At 38.3% G+C, this 19,037-nt stretch overlaps 1 protein-coding gene and 2 non-coding genes across 3 annotated transcripts; 2 read left to right on the top strand and 1 right to left on the bottom strand.

Moving 5' to 3' along the window:
• Positions 1-1,469: 1,469 nt before the first annotated feature.
• On the bottom strand, positions 1,470-14,720 carry LOC120151064. The gene is made up of 24 exons (XM_039163611.1): positions 14,414-14,720; positions 14,192-14,322; positions 13,917-14,001; positions 13,602-13,655; positions 13,431-13,522; positions 13,212-13,315; positions 13,046-13,121; positions 5,955-6,387; positions 5,405-5,743; positions 5,106-5,312; positions 4,940-5,038; positions 4,766-4,835; positions 4,563-4,690; positions 4,150-4,444; positions 3,841-4,058; positions 3,633-3,757; positions 3,307-3,421; positions 3,051-3,106; positions 2,863-2,956; positions 2,618-2,792; positions 2,461-2,538; positions 2,279-2,379; positions 2,127-2,189; positions 1,470-1,988 (listed from the first exon to the last, which is right to left on the bottom strand). Exons 1-24 carry the CDS (start codon positions 14,456-14,458, stop codon positions 1,881-1,883), a joined length of 3,291 nt encoding a protein of 1,096 aa, XP_039019542.1. The 5' UTR covers positions 14,459-14,720; the 3' UTR covers positions 1,470-1,880.
• A 1,881-nt stretch (positions 14,721-16,601) lies between these two features.
• On the top strand, positions 16,602-16,674 carry TRNAA-AGC. The gene has a single exon. It is a non-coding gene; the product is annotated as a tRNA-Ala (tRNA).
• A 1,575-nt stretch (positions 16,675-18,249) lies between these two features.
• Positions 18,250-18,322, top strand: TRNAA-AGC. Its single transcript has one exon. It is a non-coding gene; the product is annotated as a tRNA-Ala (tRNA).
• The last annotated feature ends 715 nt before the right edge of the window (positions 18,323-19,037 follow it).

Raw genomic sequence — 19,037 nt, 5'->3', positions numbered from 1 at the left:
CCGTGCATATATTTTAACTTCATCTTCTGACGCGTCCTCGCTCAACTCCCGAAAATTGGCATCTAACCAATTTGACGGTATCCGACCACCGTTAAAACTTTCCGGGACACATCCTAGATTATCCCGACACAAAGTAGTCCAAGAACCCTGTGCAATCCCTGATATCACATCTCCATCCACTGGAAGCCCCAGGTGCATAGAAACATCCTCAAGTGTAATCGTGCACTCTCTGCACGGAAGATGGAATATGTGGGTCTCCGGCCTCCATCGCTCTACTAAGACAGAAATAAGGTTTGGTTCTATCTTATAGTGACCCTGATATCTACCTTTGTAACCGAATCCAACCTCTACTAAATAAGGCAAGACACGGCTAGGTATCACTAATTTAAGGTTCCTAATAAAAGGATCTAATACACGGTCATTCTCTTAAAATTAAATAATTACAAAAATTAATTCTTAATTTAATAATCATGCATTAAATAAATCAACAAATTATTACTAATAATTTTAATTAAATTAAAACGTTAAAATGTTACCGTATCAGCAAAGTGTCGAGATATATGATTTTCATCCAAGCGAAGTAGACCGTCTTCCATTTTATATCTGCAAAAAAATTAATTAAGTAAAATATTAAATACATTAAATACTTAAATAAATTAAATACAAAATATTAAAAATATAATAAAATATACTTTAAACATAGATTATAAGAGTATTTGAGAGAAGTTGAGAGAATTTGGTGTGATGAAAGTGATTGAAGATGGGGGTATTTATAGGGAGGGATTGGGGTGTGAAACGTCGGGTAGGTGGATAATTATAGCTAAGGTGCGCTGCAGGGGGCGCGCCTTTGTGAGGCGTGGCAAATTTTGGGGTAAGACGTGGCCCCTGCACCGCGCTATACCTCCTTTACACAAGTGTATATCATGTCAGCATAAGGTGCGCTTCAGGGGGCGTGCCTTACCCCATGTGACACCAAATCAGCATAAAGCGCGTTACAGGGAGCGTGCCTTTCTGCAAAAGATGTTAGATCAAGAAATATAATCTAAACGATGCCTGATCGAGAAATATACTATTTAACGGTGATATATCGAAAAAATCGCCAGTTAATACATCTATTAATTATTATATACATATTTGTCTTTGGACGATGAACAACTTTTTACAAAAGATGGACCGGCAAATGTTTTTTCAAAGTGAGAAGTATACTTTTGTAGCTGACCTTTTTCTCCTTAAACCCTTCAAATGAAAACTCCACGTGTAAGTTAGCCAACCGACCAAGTCGGCATGAAATGAGTTAAAGAGACCTTAACCATGTATAACTTTCATATTAAAAAAAATTAAATTTATTATAATAGCATTTGTCAGGATTCCGTTCTAATTTTTTTCCACGTATAACTTTGAATGCAAAGAAAAATAATCTGAATCCAACAAAGATACGGCCATGGTATGATGGTCATCCCTTGGAATTGAAAAATCAATACTTTATCAGCAATATGGGTAGTTTGATTGTTTCAAAGTAAGAATATTACAACCTCATACTTGATCAACATCAATCCTTTTACATTCTATAATCACCATGCACTGCATGGACAAAATAATAATATGAAATTCAAACCCAGAATTCTTTTATCAGAATGAATCATGTTCAAGCAGCAGAAATGTTGACTTGTGTTAATATACATCAGATACAAAAGAACTCTCCAACACTATTGTCTGTTGAAACTTCAACACAGAAATTTCCGAGCAGATACATATGGTTTTGTAGGAAGTATTAGCTGTGGAACGGTAATGACCCCGTCTAAGCTCGAAAGTAACAGACTAACATGGAGCCTGAAGAAATAATCTCAAAAGACGTGATTGAATTCCCCGTTTGTTTCACCTTATATCTGCCACCATTTTCGATTTTCCATTGCCTTGACAAGTTCATCTGCTAACGATGCAAAGTTTTCAGCCCCGCTTTGCAGCTCTTCAGTGCGCCGGCTGATTCTCTGATACAAACATAAGCAAACCACAGAGAAGCATGGTTATGCTTGGAGATAATCCAGAATCCACTGTATCGACAGCTTTTAGTATATCAACTGCAGTAAAATGTTCATCTTATGGATTTAATGGGAGATCCTTTTTACCTGCAGCTTTTCCCCCCTCTCTGCCAGTTTATCTCTTGCATGTGATGCTACTGAAGAGGCGTCCTGCAATATCAGATAATGGAATCTTCTTAGAAAGCTATTGCTGAGAAACAGACGGATCATTAAAAGCATAATGTGTCTAAATTCGTTACCCCAGTTTTTCTGTATTTTGCAATAATTTCTTGGGCTGTTCGAACTCTGGGTGTTGAATCATCTTGTGCACCTAGTAGTTTTTCTCGGTCTGTTTCCTTTCCTGCAAGGTAAAGTGAATATTTGGCAATTTCATTTTAGAAGTTCAGCAGTAAAGAAAAGCAAGTTAGAAAGTCAGGTTTACCTCCTTTTGGTTTAACAGCTTCATGAGACAAGGAGCTAGTCACAGCCACAGGTGGAGTTTCATCTATGTCGATGTCATCTGGTGCCAAAAGAAAAATGTTTCATTTAGAGAAAAACGAAGAATTAAGAAAGAGTGTGGATGTAACCGTGGACCGAACCTATGTCGAGCTCAATATCTTCCTGCTTATTAACATTCCGGGTTGCCTCTATGAATGGAGTCTTTAAAAATTTGCTTTCTAGATGAGTAAAATCAGATTCGGATGTTGCAGATGTATTCACTTTTCCTCCTTTAAAGCCTTTGACTATACCACCAAGAATCCCCGGTGCCATACCCTGCGTTAATATGGCAAAATAATAAGCAGTTTTGTCGGAAACTGAACCTAGAAGACAGATTTCTATGGACCTGTTTCTTCTTCTGATTTGATGAGAAATTAATCGCAGCATCGGCAGCTGCTGCAAGAACCCGATCATGGAGACAAGGCAGCGATTCGGGGATCCTAGAAACAACAATACAGCAAGTTCTCAGAATCATTTTCTTCATTAGATTCAAAATTTTCTCAACAGCACTGGTTAATTAAATGGTGGTGGTACCTGAAATCATTTGAACCAGCCAAGAGCGAAATGAAGGCCACTTCGCATCCACTCGTCTATTTATGCCAAAAATATCATCAGATGAATTATTGAAAATACAAATAAACGGACCAAACAAAGGGGGTTTTAGTATTAGAGGTAATGTTGTTTTTGTTAGCATAATAGCATAGTTAGTGTATGTTCTTAAATCGATATTGAAACAGTCCAATAAACAACGAAACAGCTTCCAAAGAAAAAAGATTCCAAGAGAATGTACCAGTGTAAGTTGAGCATCATCAGAAGTCATCAACTTATCCATGTTTGCCTTGTAGTTCCACCTTAGGATCGACTTTATGGAGCTTTCTTTAACCAATTCCAAGTCCGGCAAGGATCTGCATGGAGATAGGTACCAACATTCAGTCATTTGATAAACATTGATACGGATAACGATCCTCAAAGAAACATAATCTCTCTTTAAAACATAATAATTGAGTGATGTGATAAGGAAATCAATACCCTAGTTAAGGACAGAAAGAATATATATATATATGTGTGTGTGTGTACACACATCTATACATACATACATATATATCAAAATTTTACCTAATCTCGAGATCCCCAGTTTGAAACAGCAAGAGCAGTCCGCAAACTCTTCCATCTTTCTTAAAAGTGGCGGTCCAACAGCAAGGTTTCGTATGATTTACCTTATGAATTGTTTTGTCCTTCTCCTATAGAAAGCAAATCTCTTAAGCACACGAATGGAGGCACAGCAATGTTCTGAAGCAAAACACAGAGAAGGCAATAAAGGAACCTGAATCACAGACTTCATGGAGTACAACCGCAATGAATTTTGACAACAAAGCAAAACAAGCATATCAAGTGAGCGATCTAGAGACGAAGCAGTTTCGGATGAGGAGGGATGTTCAGTCCCAGTTGAAGAAGCATCAAGCTCAGCCTCACCCTTGGCAGTGGTATCCTTGCTGGATTCCTCCAGATGTTTCTCATGGTCTAATACTGGAAAACTGCTCACTGGAGTTCGGAATACTATTAGAATTGCATTTTTGTAAAAAGTGCAAATGAAGTGCTAGCTTTAAGCATCCATCTTTATCATGGTACTTGCCTATAATGTACATGGAAAGTGCAATTTCTTCTTTTTTCAAGTGCCATGGATGAGGGTGTATCATATCACCATTGGTACCGTCAATAGAGAAAATTTTTGCATCCTTGGTTAAGATAAATATTATTTCCTCTTCAGGTTTGACTGCAACTTCTGTTTCTGATTGCCCATTACTTTTTACATGGCTATGAGCATTTTTAAACTCTAACCAACACAATGAAATGATCTGAGATGATGAGCTAGAAACACAGTCAGTAACAAACAAAATTGCTGGAGAACTCACATCAAGCACTGCAACCTGTGGTGGAAGCACAAAGAAATGAGTCCAGAAATAGAAAGCTAAAAATAGTAAAATGACAGCTTCTTAGACAAATGAAGAATATGTCTCAATCAAAGAGAAGACAGATCAAATTTACATGACCAAATCCAAATCCAACAGCAAGCTTGGCTCCACAATTCCCAAACTGCAGGGCTTGAACTGGTGATTTAAGAAGGGAAAATACAGCTTTACACTCGGGTCCTTTTCCTTGTACACAACTCTGAACTGCAAGGCATGTTGAATGATATTAATTTGAGAAAATAAAGGCTCCAACAAAATCATCATTAGATGAAAGCTTACCTTCACATTTGGTCTCAGTGACATAGTGAAAGCTTGCTGTAGTGGAGCTGCCAAGGTTATAAATGCGTACCTATACAAGGCAGAATGTTAAAATCTTATATATAAAGCACTTCCTTAACACATAACCTTGAAACATTAAAAGAGGAAGAGACAATGTGAAGACATAGTGCTGACCACACCGCATTCATTTCCAACAGCCAAATTTAAAGTCTGCCAACAGAAGTCGAGGGTTGTCACTGGAGCACCTGAACCTGCCACATCTGTACCTTGCACCTGCCATTCGATAGAAGTTATTTGGTGCAAACAGAGTTGCATTGAAAGAAACATTGCTGGAACTCACTTCTCCTTCTAGGACAAAGATAAGTGTCAGTATAGGATATGATGCATCCCAGATCCGAACCGATCCATCCTGGTAACCGGCAATGTACAATCTGTCAATACTGTTATCTTTAGAGACAGATAGTTGAGTGGGTACACCCCCTGTCAAGGGACACTTTATACCGGCAGTTGTATTTGGTGTCAAGCCAGGTTTCATTATTGATGCAAGCTGGTGGAACAGGAGGGAAATGTTAGACAAGAAAAACCTAAGGGAACACAATGACATCAAATAATGAACATATTTATGACAGAACACAATACCTCTGAGAGAGATTTTGAAGAGTTTCCACCAGTTGGTAGCACACTGAACTTTCCAACGGTCATTGGTGGGTCAGCTGTAGGTATTACCATCGGAAATTCCACAGGACGAGCAAATTGTTTCCTCTCTTTCTCAGATAGCAAGGTAGACAAGTTCATACCATCGTAAAGATGCAATTGTCCAGGGTTTGTCAACACAAAAAGGTCAGCTTTGTGATTGCCTCCTGTTGCCCCAGGAGTAGGTGACAAGATCATGTCAGCAAAAGAGCCAGTCAACGTAAGATCCACACGACCAACACATCTAACAGTGTCCATCCCAGATGACCATTCAAGACTTAAAACCTGTCCAGTCACATTAAGCTCTAAATATGTATAACAGTAAATTTGTAATATATTTCTAATTAACTTAATACAAATCAATCCTCAACAACGTTTAATTGTCCACCATAAAAAAGCAAGAATAAAATTAATTTGACATAGAAACTTCAAGCAATGACTACTACTATCATCATAAATATTGGAGTTCCAAATTGCAAACAAACGCATAACGCACCGTCAAGACTTCTTCAGATCCTATTTCATCTCCACCATATATGAAAAGTTGGCCATTATGATCATTGCGTGAACTATTGTTTGAGGACCATTGTAAGACAATGACCGGAAGTCTCCTCTCAGCAGATGACAGTTGCAGCTTAACAACATTTTTGTTTTGTCCATTCCGTTCACCTTTAGAAGAGGCAACACTTGTATTCCAAAACAAGATATCCCCATCTATGTACCCCACTGCGAGAATGGATCCATCAGAAGATGCCCAACAAATAGCACTTATCTCCTTTTCTTGGAGATGATGCTCAGATGTATCATCTTGGACATCTGAATCCACTGCATCCTTTAACTGAAGATCCTTTCCACCTCCAATAAAGGGAATTTGAGATTTAGAAACATCCCAAAGAATTATCAAACCATTTGCATATGCAATTACGACTCTGCAAAAGAATATGGTTCAAAAGTAATAAGAAGATGCTAAACCAATCTTGATTGCTTTTTCCTAATTGTCTATAGTCATTAGGTTCTAACTTTAGACGATAGTTTCATCCTAGTAATGCTGCAGCCATATAGGATGCTGGTGGAATGAATGACTAGATCCAATTTACACCTTAATATAAAATATGTTATTTCACGGTAATTCATTGAACCGCCCCAGTTCCGTTCACATATAGCATACATGTAAAAGTAACGGGAAAGTATCAAATTCAAGCAGTCTGGATAAAGTTCACTTGATGTTATGGTTTTTTTATATAGAAGTTGGGCCTCATTAAAAACCCCCTTCATATCCTTCATGTTATATCAGTAACATGAAGGACATAGGAAAGAGGAAAAGAGCACCTCTGAATTTTATTATCCTGAAACATAACATACAACCAATTCCTAGTCATAGACAGCTTAACATAAGACTTAAAAACATAAAACGACCTGCAGCAGTAAAACCAGAACCTAAAAACTGGACCAACACAAGAAACAGAAACCTCAACAGAATACTACTCGATCAACCAATACCAGCCTTTGCTAACTCATCCGCTTCCCAATTGGCGGCTCTCAATATATGTCTTGAAATGATGCCCTGTCCTTCCACCTTAGAAGCTACACCTCCATCCAAGTTCTGAAATAATGGGGTACAGAGGTCAGGATTTTTAATCCACTTCAGAGCTGTGGTGGAGTCCGATTCCAAAATAATCCTCCGACTTGGAGAGAAACCTACTTCTTCGATGAGAGTCAAACCTCTTTTGATCGCCATTAGCTCTGCAAGAATAGGAGGACCACCTCCAATATTTTCTGAGAATGAACCCAGTAACAAACCCTTGTCATCTCTAATCAAACCACCTATTCCACCTTTGTCCCAAACCTTAGCCATTGCCCCATCAACATTGAGTTTAAGGAAGCCTTGTGGAGGAGGTACCCACATAGTAGGAGTAGAACACCCTTTTTTCTGATTACCATTCGAATATGCCAGTTTTAGATCCCCAACTAGGGAATCGAAAGGAATATAAACATCATTAAAATTCACCCCAAACCAAGTAGCAATTCTGTATCTAGCAAGAAAGAACAGCATAGCATAATCCACCTTCTTCTTTTGAAAAACAATCTCATTTCTGCATTTCCAAACCGACCACAGCACCGCCGTTGGAATGAATTTCCAAATATTAGAACTCGGAACTAAATCATCCCACAAAATTAAAAAATCAGTCAAATTCTTAGGAACCACAAATGAAACGTTCTAGTCCCTCAAAAATCTGGACCACAGAAACCAAACCACCTCACAATGCAGAATCAGATGTGAAATTGACTCCTCACACTTCCCACAAATCGGACATAAAGAATGATAAATCCCAACGACACCTCTCTTCAACAGCTCCTCTTTAACTGCTACTCTTTGATGTGTAACTTACCAAACAAAAGCTTCTACACGAGGTGCAACCCCTGTCCAAACGTGCCTATCCCAAAAACCCTCTTCTCCATTAATGCCCTCATGATCGTAAAATTTTGTGATGCGGGATTTAGCAGAAAAACAACCCTCTCCATTCCCTAGCCATATCCAACAATCTTCCTCGAGTAACGAAAGAGATGAGGTGTTCAACAAGGAAATAAGTTGCAACATTGCTCAACCTCCCAATCCACCAAATTCCTTCTCAATTGTATATCCCAAACCCAACCAGATATACTGTGCAACCTGAATTCTGCCACCTTACCCATTTTATTCTTCGATAAAGCAAACAGTCTCGGAAACATCTCCTTCAGAGAAACCGAACCCAGCCATATGTCATTCCAAAACTCCATTGATTCCCCACTACCAGCTCTTAAACACATATTATTCCTTAAGCAATCCCCAAAATCGTCAGAAGAAAAGAAATTATTAACCACACCTTTCCATACCCAAGAAGCTCTGGCTGAGCAATTATTCCCAATCATCATAGAGTTCGGATCTAAATTATTCACACTGCACATCACTATCTTCCACCATGATTTCTTCTCCGAAGCAAATTTCCAAATCCATTTCCCCAATAAAGCCCTGTTCAAAAGCATCAAATTTGGAATCCTTAAACCTCCCAATTTCTTTGGCTTACACACCAACTTCCAATTCAACCAATGAATGTTCTTTTTTCCTGTCGAGCTTCCCCATAAAAAGGCTGCCATAATCGAATTTAGCTTGTTGAAAACACTTATTGGTATCCGAAAAATAGATAAGTAAATGGGGAGAGAGCACAAAACTGATTTCACCAAAACAATCCTTCCCGCCAATGATAGGGATTTAGCCTTCCAACCAGCTAATGCATTGTAAAATTTCTGCACAACAGACTCCCATAAAGCAAAAGAGTACCTCTTGGCCCCCAACGGTAACCCTAGATACTCCGAAGGAAAAACACCCTTAGAACATCCAATTTCCTTTGCCCAAGCATGTAGAACCTCGTCCTCCACATTAACTCCAAAAATTCTGCTCTTAGTTAAGTTAAGCTTCAACCTCACCAATAATTCAAAAATCAACAAAACCCTTCTAACATTCAACAAATCACGAATTGATGCCTTGCTGAAAATTATTAGATTATCAGCGAATTGTAAATGTGATAACTTGAATGAGCTATCAAGAGAACCTAGCTCGAAACCCGAAAACAACCCCTTTCCACTGCTTTTGCCAACAACAAATGTAACAACTCCCCTCCCAAATTAAACAACATCGGAGATAACTAACAGCCCTGCCTTAGTCCTCTTGAAGGTTTAATTCTCTCCGTTGGATTCCCGTTTACTAGGACTGAAATAGAAGCCGGTGACACACATTTATAAATCCAAGAGCACCATCTAACACCAAACCCCATTTTGCCCATTAATTTCATCAAAATCTCTCAATCCACCGAATCATAAGCTCTCTTAAAATCCACCTTAAAAACGACTCCCTTCAATCCTTTCTTCCAGAAGTCAATACCTTCATTTGCAATAAAAGAGCAGTCCATAATGTGTCTCCCCGTGATAAAAGCAAATTAGGACGGACTTATAACTTCGTTAATGCATAGGCTCAACCTCCTTGCTAGAACCTTAGATAGGATCTTATAAAACCCCCCCAACAAGGCTAATAGGCCTAAAATCTTCTAATCCCTCCGGATTCACCTTTTTTGGAATAAGAGAAATGTAAGAGTGATTAATCTCCTCATCCCATTCATTCCTCTCATAAAAATCCTTAAAAAACAACAACATTACTTGTTTCAAACTAGGCCAGAATTTCTTTAAAAACCCTAAATTTAACCCATCAGGTCCAGGTGATTTATTGTTGTCCGAATTGGCAATTACATCCCATATTTCCTCTTCAGAAAATGGCTTTTCAAGAGCCAAACTATGGTCAGTCAAAAGTTTTAGAAAATCCAAGTCCAACTCTTCGACCTCCAGAGTATTTTTTTGCGTGAACAGATCCTTATAGAAATCCACCACTGATGCTTTTATCCTAATAGGATTTGAGATGATTTCATTCCCCACTTTGAGGGACTTAATACAATTCCTCCTTCCTCTGTCTCCAGCACATTGATGGAAAAACCTTGTATTCTTGTCCCCTTCCAAACTCCACTTCACTCTCGATTTTTGAAACCAGATGGACTCTTCAATTTTGTAAAAGTCCCACAATTGTTTTTTTGCCTCTACTAGTTGCTTCATAGACACCCCAGGTAAGCCTTGCTGCAAATCAATCTCTAACTTCTGAATTTCTTTTTCCAAACTGTTAATTTTTCCAGGAAATTCTAGGTTAACTCTTATTTGACCAGCTCTTAACAACTTTCTCCACCCCTTTTAGCACGCTGGAAAATGGAATTTTCTTGTCTATTTTGCACAACTTGAATAGTTCGGCCTCCATTTTACCAAACCCTTCTTCCTCCATGACATAATTGAACAACTTGGAAAGTTTAGGACCCCAATTCCAGCCCCTATCTTCCAACAAAACCAAATTATGATCCGAAATAGACCTTGGTAAAAGACTTTGGGAAATCAATGGAAAAAGTGACATAAATTTCTGATCCAGAAGAAATCAATCCAATCTCACATAAGTTGGGACATCCCTATTATTACACCATGTAAATCTTCCTCCAGCCAAAGGTAAATCAACCAAAATAGCATGTTCACAAAATGTCTAAAAACATTCATTGAGACTAAATTAACTTCACCACTAGCTTTCTCTTCCCGTGACAGAAAAGCATTAAAATCCCCCCCAAGACACACTGGGCAGTCTGCATTTTCCAGAAAAGAAAGCAATTCCCCAAAAAACATCTCTTTTTCAAAATCCACACTCGGGCCATACACATTAATAAACCAACAAGGTCCAGAGAACTCTTCAATAATTCCTCTTACTGCCAAAAATCTGCAGTGGATAACCTCTTCCTGTACAACACAATCATTTACATTCCACAAAGTAATTAAGCCTCCAGCAGAACCTTCAGCTGAAGATACTGCCGAACCAGTCAGAAATTTACCTCCCATTTTTCTCAATAATGAAGGAATCAGTGATTCCAATTTCGATTCTTGGATAAAAAATATTTAAGGCTTCTTTTCTTCAACACACCTCCTTACCGCTCTAGCTTTAACCATCCTACCTAAACCTCGAATATTCCAAGACAAAATTTTCCAATTAGACATCTATATCTTGTTGAATAACCTTTCATCCCAAACCCCTTAATTACTCTTGTTTCCTTCTCTCTCCCTAACCAAAGAAACTGTTTTTTCCAAAAAGTTTTGCTTTCCCCCTCTAAATTCTACCCCCAACAGTTTGCTAACATTCCAACACTCAAGAGCCTCTACCTTTCTAACATGCTCCCTGGAATAAATAAAATCAGAACTTACATCTACACAGCTCTTAGCTCCCCCTCTCCTAGACCTCGAATAAACACGGTTACATGACCCTCTTCTCACTTTACTTCTAGCCTCACTCTTTCCATTAATAATTTGCAAAGAACCGGATACAGGCACACACTGAAAAGAGGCCCGAGACTGCTCCTCAATATAATCTACTGTAGGAATACGACCCCACTATTTTTCCTGCCATTCTCATTATCTTGCTCATCCAACACTTGTCTAGGCATGCCTTCCCGAAGCCCATTATCAAATTCCACAATAGCATGCTCACCGGGAACATCCCCCATGTGCTTCCCATATTCTCTATTTTCCTTAGAGCTTTTAGAATTTTCCTGCAGTAAGGAGATAGCTCCTGCATCATTCGCACGCTTGCACAGGTCCACCGAAACAACTTTATTTAAATTTGAGCAAAAATTAAACCCCCTCTATTTCTGTGTTTTTGCCTTGTTGGGATCCTTGGACCCATTTCTCTACCCTATTTTGGGAATCTGACACCTCCTGAGTACCCATGTACTCATCCTGCTGCAACTGAACAACCCCTTTGCTCCAATCCGAGGAGCTCTCCTCCCATGGATCCTCTGAAACAGCATCTTCAACCATATCTGATAACTCAGAAAAATAATCTTCAGCACATTCGACCTTAATCTTAATCAAGAACCTCCTCCCATACGTATTGATGATAATATGTTCAGGAATATCAAATAGACTGGCCACCCTGAGAAGTAACTGTGCCACTCTGCAGTCCACTCTATGAGCAGTTTCATCTTAAATCTTCACTAACTTACCCCATATGGATGCCAAACTAGTAAAGAAAGGAATCGACCAACAATTTAATGGAACTCCAACCATGGAGATCGCACAATAAGGCAGGGGAATACCTCCCTCATCCAAAACAGGTTCCAATCTTTCAAACAGGAAAAAGCTTCCCATTTTTCTTCCACCACCATCCTTCTCTCCTCCACTGTTTGGAAAATTACCAAACAAGCATTTTTTGCAAATCCCCACTTAGCCACCTTTGCATTGATGTCGTCATTCCTTAAAGCTTTCTGCAAAAACTCCACTTCAAAAATTGCTTTACATATACCAGTAAGGGAAGATTTCAACCAGGCCCTCTTCTCCACCGGAATAAAAACTTCCATAGGATTTTACAGCTCCTTTTTTCTATGTCTACCCACTTGAACACCCACAGGATCTTTGCTCTCCCCAACCACCGTATCTTTATAGGTCCTTCCATCATGGAACTTATTCAACATCTCCATCTTCCTTACCCCATCAGCTGGGGAAGACAACCTTCCAGGCTTAGCACCTCCTTTGACAATGCTATTTGAACCCTCAACCCTTCCTTCAATCTGCTTCCTCACCCCAGAAAGTTTCTCATATTTCGCTACTGTCACAAAAATCCTCCTTCCATCGATCGTGACGTTGTTCATCTTTTCCACTGCATTGCACAGATCCGCCTTGCTTGCGAAATGGACAAACACAAACGTACTAACCTTATAATTCGGTCTGTTGTTGATAAATGGAATGAACACCCTAATGACTTTTCCATAATGACTAAAACAATCACATAAAGCACTAAGACGCATTCCCTTACTAAGATTATTAACGAAAGCCGACCAAGAAACTCCCCCCTTGTATATCGAAAACTCTCTCTCTCTCTCTATAACTCTCTCCATTGTTGTTTTGCCCACTTGATGTTATGTTGAGCCTCAATCTTTATCAATTCCAAAGGCTGACCTAGCAAGAGCAATAACACCATACCTATCTCCAGAAGAATGGGGTTGAGGAAGAATGCCAACAATAGGTTGGTCATCAGGAACTGAAAGTCCAAATGCTTCTGCGAGACAGTATAAAATAGTCCATTAAAAGAATTTTCTGAATCAGTTGAAATTTTTTACCAACCATTAGAAAAGAACGAAGAAACTACCATTTAAAGAATTTGCTGATATATTATAGGGTAAGTGCGAAAGTTTTCCATCTTCACCATCGAACTTAACCACCGAGAGAAAACCATACTCGTCTCCAATATACCTGTGAGAAAAGATGAGCAACAATATAGTAAGCATTGCCAAATACCATTCCATAACTACCAAACTCGCAGCTGAATTTATAAAAATATTATTAGAACATTAGCAATCATATATACATGAAATGTGAGCCACCAATGAGACAGAAGGCAGTAATGTTGGACTCCCACGGTAAACAACATGCTAGACACCTGTCCTCCAGATTCCAAACCTGTACAAAATCAGGAAGTTGTTGAACATTCAGGTATGATGCCTTATGACCTAATCATTGCACAAATTATAAAGAATACCTGAATATCATTGTCATTTGTGATGCCGATTAAAAAGCCTTGGTTTTGTATGAACTGCCACGAAAATACTGAAGTTTAGTTTCACAGATAAATGTATAAGAAAATGCATCTGAATGTTCAATATCTCTTTATTTTGCAAAGTATTGCGAATGCATTATTAAGATGAAAATCCAAATCTATCTCAATAGAGAAGACCTCATCTTTAAGTTCCTTGAAGGAATTTACATACTGAACTTGGAGTTTACTAAGGACTAAAGAAATGACAAATTACCAAAGCCAGCCTTAAGAAAATATTTGAGCTGAACAAGTTCAAACCTCTAAATATTTGTAAGGCAATTGCTTGGGAGATATGAGAAGTCCCTCAATTCCATCACCACCAATAACTTTAATCCGTCCATCTCTACAATAAATAGAAACCAAAATAGCAAGTAACGAAACACCATACTAGGGCCAAAAAGGAAAGTGTAGTAGGTGAAGCAATTCTTCAAGATGCATAAATGGTCAAATTTTGAAGCATTCTTATCTAAGACAATTGAAAGTTGGATATGAATTCTTAAATATTGAATTAAAGCTTAAAACTTGAAACTCACAAAGTCCCGATAGCCAAGAGGCGCTGAATAGGATCAAAAGCAAGAACTGATGAAGTAGAGGGGATCCCATAGTGGATAGCAACTCGCAAATCCAAATCTTCTGATTTCAAATCCCCACGCTGCACATTTTGCTGAAACCAAGAAAGCTCCCATACGATGAATTACTAACAAAAAAGGGGAAATCTAAAACTAAAACTAAAAGGGAATTTCATTATTTTGTACCTGGGGATGGTGAACCGCTTTCTGAAGCAAGCGTTTAGCGAACATGGCAAAAACCAGATTGGGGTGAAACGAAACAGCAGGAAATTTTATATTTTTCTGATTCAAAGTTCTGGGGATGTTTGGTTTGAATCAAAGACCTATTTTTTTTTTCTTTGCTTTGGTTAGTTGCAGTGATAAACCCAATGAAAAGACGTAAAAATTGAGACTTTGTCAAGTTTCTAGTCAAGAAAGAACATAGCTTGTTTTATCAAAATAAGTAAAAATAAACAAAAAGGTTGCTTTGCTATCCTATGCTGCTGCAGTTGGGTCGACTTGTCTTGGCCTCCTTGGTGTTTATCTCCTGCAATTAGGCTTCTCGTTAATCCAAACTTTGCAGTTCAAGTAATGAATTTGTTGGACAGCTGTCAGGATGTGATTGTTGAACCATGTGATTGCAGTAACTTTCAGATAAACTCGTTGCATGATATATGAGACTCTTTTGACGTCTTTAGAATTTTGGCTTCGTATGTTAATTATGTTCAGGTTAATATATGTTGTCTTAAGCATTAACTTTTAGTTGGGGATGTAGCTAAGATGGTAGAGTGCTCGCTTAGCATGCAAGAGGTACGGGGATCTGCATCTCTATCTTTTTTCCATTTTTTTCTTTTTTACTTACTTTTTTTTCTTTGGTCAATGAAAGATTACAAGCTTCTAGAGCTAACCTAAACTAAAGCTTCATCTTCATGGAGCAGACTTGACACAGCAGGTGACAGGATAGGGAGACAGTACACCTCTAAGCTTGAAGGTATCACATATTTATCCAGGACTACGAGGGACATGTTGAAAACGTACATTCCATACTCTTTTTTTCTAGCTCTCGGATGTGTAATATAATTGCAGGCGTGCCTCGCTGATCAACCCTGCTTTTCATTAGGCGGAGGGCATGAGCATCCAGACTATCCAACTCCACCTCAAGTTGTATGATTCTTAAGTCCCGGGCACACAACATTCCAATATAAGTCACCCATAGTTCTGCTTCCAACATTGAGCATACTCCAATGTATTTATTTACTTTAATCCAAATATACTGAGAAATTCTAACGATAAATTTTTATATCTTTTGATTAAAAGTATTTTAATGGTAAAACTTGTGAATGGGGATGTAGCTCAGATGGTACAGCGATCGCTTAGCATGCGAGAGGTACGAGGATCGATACCCCCCGCATCTTCATTTATCATTTTTTCTCTATCTTACTTGTTCTGCTTTACCTTTTACGGAGTAGTAAAGAAGGAACCAAGGAAAAAGATTACGTGCAAATGGCTTTTTTAAGTTTCCACCCATCTGAAGCAAAGGATTGAACCCTAACCAACTCTTCATAAAGCACCCTCGTCTCCCCCATCAACTTCTTTTTCACTTCGTTTTGCATAAGTTATCAGACTCATGGTCATCAAGTATCATTCAACAGAGATTTTTCCGACCAGCATCACTGTTGGCTATCCCATCCAGTTCCTTGACAGTTCTCGTCATTCTACTTCCTTCTCATGTTTCCTTTTCACCCAAAAATACTTGAAATGCTTTGGAAGATAATATTTTCCCTTGCACTCTGAACTCTGAAGAGACTCTGATTTAACACTAAAACATGAGATGAAACTTAGATGGAGGAATGTTCTCGTCATTCGATACCTTCCATCTCCATTCTATTATTTTATCTTTTCGTACTTCCTACAGCATCAATGTTTCTTGTATCTCAAGGGAGAACATTGTGCAGAAGATGAAACCATGGAAAACATCTGCAAAAGATGAAGTGGGATTTTCGATATTTTTTTTAAAGTTTTCTTGCCTTTAACCTCAAGCACGTAGTGGAATACTAGAGTATCTTCCATGTATCCTATATACTATATCCATTTTAAATCAAGGGTAAACTACGTATTTAGTCACCCAACTATCACTTTGATTCTGTTTTGGTTATTCAACTATTTTTTCCCAAGATAATACCCTTCGGTTTTGGTCACTCAATTTTTTTCAAAATTTGGGATAGCAATGACTTTTTTGGACAATTGATAAGATGTGATCGCAGGAACTTTTAAATAAACTCGTTGCATTGATATATGACACTTTTTTGGAGACTTCAGAATTTTGGATTCTTTGACGATTTATGTTAAATATGCTTATTGATTATAAATGCTTATTTGAATGTTCAATCCAGTCGGGGATGTAGCTCAGATGGTAGAGCGCTCGCTTAGCATGCGAGAGGTACGGGGATCGATACCCCGCATCTCTATTTTTTTCATTTTTTTTCTCTTTTACTTACTTTTTTTTTCTTTGGTGAATGAAAGATTACAAGCTTCTAGAGCTAAACTAAGTTAAAGCTCCATCTTCATGGAGTAGACTTGACACATCAGGTGGCAGGATAGAGAGACAGTGCACCTCTAAGTCTGAAGGTATCACATATTTGTCCAGGACTACGAGGGACATGTTGAAAACATACATTCCATACTCTTTTTTTCTAGCTCTCGGATGTGTAATATAATTGCAGGCGTGCCTCGCTGATCAACCCTGCTTTTCATTAGGCGGATGGCATGAGCATCCAGACTATCCAACTCCACATCAAGCTGTATGATTCTTAAGTCCCGGGCACACAACATTCCAATATAAGTCACCCATAGTTCTGCTTCCAACATTGAGCATACTCCAATGTATTTATTTACTTTAATCCAAATATACTGAGAAATTCTAACGATAAATCTTTATATCTTTTGATTAAAAGTATTTTAATGGTAAAACTTGTGAATGGGGATGTAGCTCAGATGGTAGAGTGATTGCTTAGCATGCGAGATATACGAGGATCGATACCCCCCGCATCTTCATTTATCCTTTTTTTCTCTATCTTACTTGTTCTGCTTTACCTTTTACGGAGTAGTAAAGAAGGAACCAAGGAAAAAGATTACGTGCAAATGGTTTTTTTAAGTTCCCACCCATCTGAAGCAAATGATTGAACCCTAACCAACTCTTCATAAAGCACCCTCATCTCCCCCATCAACTTCTTTTTCACTTCGTTTTGCATAAGTTATCAGACTCATGGTCATCAAGCATCATTCAACAGAGATTTTTCCGACCAGCATCACTGTTGGCTATCCCATCCAGTTCATTGGCTGTTCTCGTCATTCTACTTCCTTCACATGTTTCGTTTTCACCCAAAAATACTTGAAATGCTTTGGAAGATAATATTTTCCCTTGCACTTTGAACTCTGAAGATACTCTGATTTAACACTAAAACATGAGATGTAACTTAGATGGTGGAATGTTCTCGTCATTCGATACCTTCAATCTCCATTCTATTATTTTATCCTTTCGTACTTCCTACAACGTCAATGTTTCTTGTATCCTAAGGGAGAACATTGTGCAGAAGATGAAACCATGGAAAACATCTGCAAAAGATAAAGTGGGATTTTCGATATTTTTTAAAGGTTTCTTTAAAGTTTTCTTGCCTTTAACCTCAAGCACATAGTGGAATACTAGAGTATCTTCCATGTATCCTATATACTATATCCATTTTAAATCAAGGGTAAACTACGTATTTAGTCACCCAACTATCACTTTGATTCTGTTTTGGTCATTCAACTATTTTTTTCCCAAGATAATACCCTTCGATTTTGGTCACTCAATTTTTTCAAAATTTGGGATAGTAATGACTTTTTTGGACAATTGATAAGATGTGATCGCAGGAACTTTCAAATAAACGCGTTGCATTGATATATGACACTCTTTTGGCGACTTCAGAATTTTGGATTCTTTGACGATTTATGTTAAATATGCTTATTGATTATATATGCTTATTTGAATGTTCAATCCAGTCGGGGATGTAGCTCAGATGGTAGAGCGCTCGCTTAGCATGCGAGAGGTATGGGGATCGATACCCCGCATCTCCATTTTTTTCCATTTTTTTCTCTTTTACTTACTTTTATATTCTTTGGTGAATGAAAGATTACAAGTTTCTAGAGCTAAACTAAGCTAAAGCTCCATCTTCATGGAGCAGACTTGACACAGCAGGTGGCAGGATAGGGAGACAGTGCACCTCTAAGTCTGAATGTATCACATATTTTTCCAGGACTACGAGGGACATGTTGAAAACATACATTCCATACTATTTTTTCTAGCTCTCGGATGTGTAATATATTTTCAGGCGTGCCTCGCTGATTAACCCTGCTTTTCATTAGGCGGAGGGCATGAGCATCCAGACTATCCAACTCCACCTCAAGCTGTATGATTCTTATGTCCCGGGCACACAACATTCCAATATAAGTCACCCATAGTTCTGCTTCCAACATTGAGTATACTCCAATGTATTTATTTACTTTAATCCAAATATACTGAGAAATTCTAACGATAAATCTTTATATCTTTTGATTAAAAGTATTTTAATGGTAAAACTTGTGAATGGGGATGTAGCTCAGATGGTAGAGCGATCACTTAGCATGCGAGAGGTACGGGGATCGATACCCCCCGCATCTTCATTTATCCTTTTTTTTTCTATCTTACTTGTTCTGCTTTACCTTTTACGGAGTAGTAAAGAAGGAACCAATGAAAAAGATTACGTGCAAATGGTTTTTTTAAGTTCCCACCCATCTGAAGCAAAGGATTGAA

This window comes from Hibiscus syriacus, unplaced genomic scaffold (assembly GCF_006381635.1).
Source record: "Hibiscus syriacus cultivar Baekdansim isolate YM2019G1 unplaced genomic scaffold, ASM638163v2 tig00111027_pilon, whole genome shotgun sequence".
Taxonomy (NCBI): Eukaryota; Viridiplantae; Streptophyta; class Magnoliopsida; order Malvales; family Malvaceae; genus Hibiscus; species Hibiscus syriacus.
Note: the sequence above shows the minus strand (reverse complement) of the source record. Positions and strands in the feature narration are given on the sequence as shown.